Source organism: Pipistrellus hanaki, assembly GCF_964339955.1.
Source record: "Pipistrellus hanaki genome assembly, chromosome: 3".
NCBI lineage: Eukaryota > Metazoa > Chordata > Mammalia > Chiroptera > Vespertilionidae > Pipistrellus > Pipistrellus hanaki.
Window position 1 is genome coordinate 141892083 of NC_140505.1, and position 7655 is coordinate 141899737.

A 7655-nucleotide genomic window follows, 5' to 3' on the forward strand; every position below is an offset into this window, starting at 1 on the left:
GTGACAAGGGACACTTCGTGAGCCAGGAGGAAAGAGGTGATAGCATCTCGTGGTGTCACCCAATCTGGGCCCCTAGCACTCCCCCCTGAGACAGGGCCCCTGCCTATACCCCAAACAGCCACGGATACTGTTGTGGAGTTCACATCCGTCTCCGGGTGTGGGTTGAGGCCATCTCCCAGGGAGAGTATGAGAAAATTAATTGCTTAATGCATGTGAGCGAGCTTTGAAGATGAAAAGTGCAAACACACAGTGTTCCTAATAACATCTTCAACACTTTTACGCCGTCCCAGAGTCGCCGCTGAGCTCACCTTTAAGACGAGTCTTTGGGGAGTTGCTGGCAAACTCCCCAAGCCCATAAACAACATAAATGCCTTTTCACTACTTTTATGCCGCCAACCCTCGCTCTCCCCTCCAATAAAAGGACCAGGAAGGACCAGGGAGACCAGAGGAACCTGAGCAGCACACCCACAGCCCTGGAAGAGGCCCGCTGGCTCAGGCTCAGCTCAGACCCACACCATGTCCTGCCGCTCCTACCGGATCACACCGGGATGTGGGGTCACCAGGACCTTCAGCTCCTGCTCGGCTGTGGCGCCCAAAACCGGCAATCGCTGCTGCATCACCGCCATGCCTTATAAGGGGGTGTCCTGCTACCGGGGGCTGACCGGGGGCTTCGGTAGCCGCAGCCTCTCTCACCTGGGTGCCTGCGGGCCCCGCATGGCGGTAGGCGGCTTCCGCTCCGGCTCCTGCGGACGCAGCTTCGGATACCGCTCAGGCGGCGTGTGCGGGCCCAGCCCGCCCTGCATCACCACCGTGTCCGTCAATGAGAGCCTCCTCACGCCCCTCAACCTGGAGATCGACCCCGACGCGCAGTGCATCAAGCATGAGGAGAAGGAGCAGATCAAGTGTCTCAACAACAGGTTCGCTGCCTTCATCGACAAGGTCAGTGAGGCCCAGGATGGTCCAGAGGAGGCTCCAGCCCTGCCCTCCCATGGGAAGGTCCTGGTCTGTTGGGGATGCAGCATGGGAGCCAGGCATGAGACAGCCGAGGGAGGGAAATGCAACCGTTGTAGGCGGGGGGGGGGGGGGGGGGGGGGGGGGGGGGTTGATTTTCACTGTTTAATTCCAGCAGAGTGTATTGAGGGCCCAGAGCGGTCCAGAAATCAAGTCTGCGGTCTAATGTGCTTGTGTGCTTCCTGAGATAACACGGGAGTATCAGAGCTGCCCCTGACAAACTGGACTGGGTACTGGGTGTTCGGTGCTGAAAGAATGGGCACGAGTGGGGAGAACAAAAGGCATGTGGCTCACGGCCCAGGCAGCACAGGAAGCGGCTGGGCTATGGCAGGAAGCCCCGTGCCTCTCCCATCTTTGCTTTGCCTGTCTGCAGTCTGAGACCTCAGACAAATGGTAGTTGTGGGGATTTATGGGTTCAGGCATGAAAAATGTGGGCACATAGTGTTAGCTGTTAGGATCATTTTGCAAGGATGGTGGTGAGCAAGGAGGTGCGACCGCTATCCAAGCAGGCTCAGCAGCCTCTTTCACGGATGCCAGGCTGGGCCTATGGAAGGGAAGGAAGCAGGCTGATGAGAGGCAGCCCACTGGCACCATGTGATAAAGGCCACCCATAAAGGCCACCTCTGGGCCTCCCTTCGCACTGGCTCCTCCGGTGTCCATGATGCCTCACTCTGGTGGCGTACATAGACCCAGGCTCTGAGGTCTGGGATCCGGGGCTCTGGGGGTGACAGGGTGACCTCTGTTAACACTTTCTCTGTAGTGATCTAAGTTAATCCTCAAACTGACCCAATAGAGTATATTATCTTTACTTTTTCAATAACAAATTGAAGCTAAGAGAGTTTAGATGAGTTATTTAGATGCACTGTGGTGGGCAGGTGAAGTGGACTCAAAGGATGGCAGATCCTGGCTCCATCAATCAGTGTGTGGCAATAAGCTGGTGATTTCACACTAAGTACAGTTTCCCCATCTGTATGTGGATGGCAATAACATCTCCCCACCCCAAGGATTGTAAGGATTAAATTAAATAGATAGAGAAAGAGTAGATATAGATATAGATATAGATATAGATATAGATATAGATATGTAGATATAGATGATATAGATATAGATGCTATAGATATAGATGGATGTGTGTGTGAGTGTGTGCGTATCCTAGCACAGGCCCTGGTACTCATAGTAAATATTCAGTAAGTGTCTCATAAATTAATAAATGAATTATAATAATTGTTAATTATAGTGAATTTGGTAATAGTTAAGCTAGTGAAGCACTTACTATGTGTCAGGGATTAACTTGTTCAATTTTCACTACTTTAAGGAAAGTACTATCATCATATCTGTCTTAGAGATGAGAAAACCAAGCACCAAGAGGTTAGACAACTTTCCCACGTAGAGTGGCACACCTGGGGCTTGAACCAGACTTTTAGTGTCTAGCTTGAGTGCTTTCCCTCACACCCACTCAGCCTCCCTCGGAGGGAGCCAGGGCCCTGGAGTTGCAGACACTCAACCCCATGGCTCAGCACTTGGCTGGACCTGGCTGTTCAAGGAACATAGGGGCAGAGGGAGCTCTGTGGACCATGCACCCCCCAGACTCCCCACCATCTCTCTTTCCACACCCTGAACAGGTGCGCTTCCTGGAGCAGCAGAACAAGCTGCTGGAGACCAAGTGGCAGTACTACCAGAACCAGCGCTGCTGCGAGAGCAACCTGGAGCCGCTGTTCAATGGCTACATCGAGACGCTGAGGCGGGAGGCCGAGTGTGTGGAGGCCGACAGCGGGAGGCTGGCCTCAGAGCTCAACCACGTGCAGGAGGTGCTGGAGGGCTACAAGAAGAAGTGAGTCTAGCACAACCAGAGGGGACATAGGGGGAAGTTGAAGGCTTCGCCCACAACCTTCTAGAAGCCGCTTCTCTAAGATTCCTGCCATCAACAGGAGCTACCTAGATCCCCAGGGAATATCCAGGAGAGACCTAGATTTCTTTGGATTCTTTGGTTTCACCCTCACCGCTGGGAGGTCCTGTGGGTCTCAGAGCTGGTTTCAGAGGAGTGAGGGGAGGAATCCCAGTGGGATCTGCAGCTATCTTTGTTTCTGCCCCTCCCAGCTCACCTGTATGATGTGGGCTCTGTGCTCGCCCAGCCCAGGGCATTAACTCTCTCTGGATCTAGACTTGGGGAGTAGAGAGGGATTCCCTAATCTCATCCCACAAGCAGACCTGGGGTGGAACAAGCTAGGCTGGCACAGCGCTAGTTCCTGAGTAACACACACAAGAGACCATGAGGAGAACAAGATAACATTTGCGGGGAGTTCATCCCTTTTGACCCCCGGAAGAGCTCGCCTGGGAACTGGGCTGGTATCTTAAGCACCAACCCCTCAGCTCTGCCCCTCTGTCGCCCACACTCAGGTATGAAGAGGAGGTGGCTCTGAGAGCCACGGCAGAGAACGAGTTCGTGGTTCTAAAGAAGGTGAGGGGAACGGTAACCGGGCAGGCAGGGAGGGGCACCCAGCTGTGAAACCTCCACCGGGTGCGCGGTCACCACACTGAACTCAGAGGCACCTTCCTCCATTGGGCCTCCCACACACACCCTTCCTCCCCTCTCCACCGCCAGGACGTGGATTGCGCATACCTGCGGAAATCGGACCTGGAGGCGAATGTGGAGGCCCTGGTGGAGGAGTCCAGCTTCCTGAAGCGCCTCTATGACGAGGTGAGGGGGCCCCTGCCAACCAGCCAGGGCAGTGGAGGGAGATGTGGAGACTGGGGCGGGGATGGGGGGGAAGACAAAGGTATGTTGTGTGCATGTGTTTGCATGTGTGTGTGTGTGTGTGTTATATAAGCATGAAAAGAGCATGTACACACAAGCAAAAAGGGCATGTGTGTGGCTGTCACAGATATATGTATGTATGTGGAGTTGAGAGTCTGGCATACATGTTTGAGGACTGTGGATTGTGTGTAGCCAGGCCTCTCTATGTCTGAGCACTTCCGCATGTTGCAGTGTGTATTGTGTGCCTGTGTGGTCTGTGCCCATGTTAGTCTACACAAGGATATGAAAGCACATATGTGGGGGCAGGGATCAGGGTGGGTTTCTAGTTAGACAGGCATCTTAATTAATGGGAAAATCACTAGTCCTGGCATTAAAACCCCAATTCCCCTGGCGGTTGACTTTGAGTTAGGCCTTTTTCATATGCTGGGCCTCAGTTTTCCCACCCTTTAAATCACAGGCTGTCCCCAGCTGGCCTCTAGGGCCCCTTCCAGCTTTGCTGCTTTATGGCGTGACTGTGTGTGAATGAAAGCAGGTGGGAACATGGGGAGCAGCAGTCAGGTAGCTGTGTCCTTCCGGAGAGTGGGCAGTGCCCCCAGGGGCGGAGCACATGGCACAGACCAGGCAACAGAACCAAATGCATTGGCTGTTGATCCCCTAGGAGCTCCAGATTCTCCATGCCCACATCTCAGACACCTCGGTCATCGTGAAGATGGACAACAGCCGGGACCTGAACATGGACTGCGTCGTGGCTGAGATCAAGGCCCAGTACGATGACGTCGCCAGCCGCAGCCGAGCTGAGGCCGAGTCCTGGTACCGCAGCAAGGTGAGTGGCACAGGACACTTGCCTCCTAGACATGGCCGCGGGAGGATGTGAGGTATGTATTAGAAAAGGCTGCTTTTGTCTGGGGATTCTAATCCTAGGGATGATAACAGAGGCCAGACAGCTCTCAGGGTGAGGGGGCAGAGCAGGGCTGCCATGGGTGGTTGCACAGGCTCATCACTGAACAGCCTGCACTGACATCCACGGTGTCCTGAGTGGGGGGGATGTCTCATCCTGAGCCTCAGGGGCATCTCTGCTTTCCCTCAGTGCGAGGAGATGAAGGCCACGGTGATCCGTCACGGAGAGACCCTGCGCCGCACCAAGGAGGAGATCAACGAGCTGAACCGCATGATCCAGAGGCTGACCGCTGAGATTGAGAACGCCAAGTGCCAGGTACGGGTGTGGGGAGCACTCAAGTACCGAGCACAGGCAGACGGCAGCACCAAGCCCTTTGCCCTCTGGCCCCTGTGAAGCAGGCTTCACAGTGTGCACGTGACCCAGAGAGTGGGCAGGGGCTCTACCACATCACACACTTTAGCTGGGATGAGCTGTATCTCTGATGACCCTCTTCTTGGCCACCCTGTGACCACCCCCAAAGAGAGATGGTGAAAAGCTTACCCATCTCCTCCTTCATGTGTACATCCCATTAACTACCTGGTCGTAGGGAGTTAACCTGCCTTTTCTCTGGGACCTTCCACTCCCTACCCTAATCTATTAGCCTGGGAAAACTAAGCTGTGCCTTCTCTCTCATCCTTGTCTTCACTTCTCCTTCCCCGCAGCGGGCCAAGCTGGAGGCTGCCGTGGCAGAAGCAGAGCAACAGGGCGAAGCAGCCATCAGCGATGCCCGCTGCAAGCTGGCCGAGCTGGAGGCCGCCCTGCAGAAGGCCAAGCAGGACATGGCCTGCCTGCTCAAGGAGTACCAGGAGGTGATGAACTCCAAGCTGGGCCTGGACATCGAGATCGCCACCTACAGGCGCCTGCTGGAGGGCGAGGAGCACAGGTGGGGCTAAGAAAGACCTGTGGAGTATAAGGAGTTTCTGGGGGATTAAATTTCCTTAAGCCAAAGTGTGAGCTGCATTGCCACCCACCACTAGTACAGGTCAAGCTTCAGTAACAATTATCAAATGCCTATTATGTGCTCAGCATGTGCTAAGTGCTCACCATCTGATGAGGTAGGAATCGTTTTTCCCATCCAAAGATGAGGAGTAAGATTCAGTGTTTGGTGACTTTCTCTGGCCACACAGTTAATAAGTGCAGTAGCCAGGACCTGCACCCAAGTCATGTGCTTCTCAAATCCATGGTCCTTGAGCAGCTGCCCACAAGAGGCTGCAGGCAGGCTTGCCCATTTTAAGGACAATGCGTTCTATACGTATGCACACATACATGTGCGTAGTAGCTCTTCATTGACTACAAAGCCCTTTCCCATACACAGGTGCATGTGATTTGACTGCTTTCTGTTAGCCCAGTCATACTACCCAGCGTGGCTCTGGTCTCCCAAATAGAAAGCAATGGTAGAGTTCATAATCTCACCTACCTCTGCTGAAAATCAGACCTTGTCTCCGTGGTCAGAGAACAGTTAAAGAAAGTGAACCTTCAATACACTCTTGGGGGAGCACTTCCTGCTTCTGGGGGTAGGATTTGTACTCAGGATGGCCTTCTCTGTGCCCAAGCAAATGTCATCTCAATGAATCCAGCTCAGTGTCCAAAGTTAACCATTTTCTTTCTCTACAGGCTGTGTGAAGGTGTGGGCGCTGTGAATGTTTGTAAGTATCTGCTGGAAACCCCCTAGAAAATGGCTTTGTTGATGGGCAAAACTGAACCCTACAGACTAGCCCCATGAATTTGGAAAGTTCCTTTCATCCTTCCCTGGAGACTCACTGGGGACACGAAGGGTTGAGCGCCCTCCCTGGTGGAGAAGTGAACTGCAGGCCATGGAAATGGGGCCAAGCAGCTTTGCCCCTCTGGGTCCCCAGGGTCCCCTGGTCCTTCTTGCCCCAGTCCCCTAGAAGGGCTGAGAGGCTGAGAGGAGCTGGGCATGAGTTATTAACCACTTTGAGGAGGAGGAAGCGCCTGCCATGTGGAAGCCAATTGGGATCTGTCACGGGGTTGGTGAGATCCTGGCGGGCCCCTCACCCCAAGGTGTCCCCTCTTCCCACAGGCGTCAGCAGCTCCCGCGGCGGAGTCACCTGTGGGGGCCTCACGTGTGGCACCACCCCGGGGCGCCAGATTGTCTCAGGGCCCATGGCCACCGGGGGCAGCATCACGGTGATGGCGCCTGATTCCTGCGCCCCCTGCCAGCCACGCCCCTCCAGCTTCAGTTGCGGGAGCAGCCGGTCTGTCCGCTTTGCATAGAGTCTGGGACCACCTGCGTCCGTATGTGCACAGATGGTGTGTGAATGGAAATGTGTGCTTGCTTCAGGAATTTTCCACATGTTCCTACTGGGGGACAGACCCTGGGGCCGTCTCGCCACCTTCTCTTTTTAGGGAGTTGTTTCTTGGTTCTCCTCTTGGCTTCAGTTAGAGTCATCCCCAGCCTTTCACTGAGGTCCAATTTAACTCAGAAATGCCCGTGGCCAATTTGCACTGTTCACCAAGCTCTCTGAGACATTACCAGTCACCAGGGTGGCTGGACATCATGGGAACTTAGCCCTCCCCTGGAACAAGAAACAAGTCTAACCATCCTCAGGTCTCCAACTACATGAGAATCCGAGAGGAAGTTCCCCTTACCCCCCAACGTACCCCGCAGCGCCCTCTGCTGGTTGGGAAAGTTTCTGCAGGGAGCACCTGCCCTGTGGTTGTTTTTGTGTGTTATGCTAGTCTCTCTGACTGGACTGCCTTTCTGTTAACCTGTTCCAGCCAGACTCGTCACGTGATCTCCCATTGAGAGGCCCCTTAAGGGGAGGGAAATCCTTTTGACTTTAGACAGGTACTGCTATTGAATGCACTTTATACATTTCAAAGAAAACTCCACAGTTGCTCCAGATCTCCCTCTGCCCGTGCAGGAGGGGGTCTGTCCAACACGCAGCAGGTGGGATGTATAATAGAAGGTTAGGCCACTTCCTGGGTCCC

At 54.2% G+C, this 7655-nt stretch overlaps 1 protein-coding gene across 1 annotated transcript; it reads left to right on the forward strand.

The window, feature by feature from the left end:
- Positions 1-516: 516 nt before the first annotated feature.
- On the forward strand, positions 517-6938 carry LOC311619277 (keratin, type II cuticular Hb5; the record flags this gene model as incomplete). Its single annotated transcript, XM_084877477.1, has 9 exons — positions 517-939; positions 2634-2842; positions 3409-3469; positions 3614-3709; positions 4425-4589; positions 4854-4979; positions 5366-5586; positions 6318-6349; positions 6745-6938. 9 exons carry the CDS (start codon positions 517-519, stop codon positions 6936-6938), a joined length of 1527 nt encoding a protein of 508 aa, XP_084733603.1.
- Between the last annotated feature and the right edge of the window lie 717 nt (positions 6939-7655).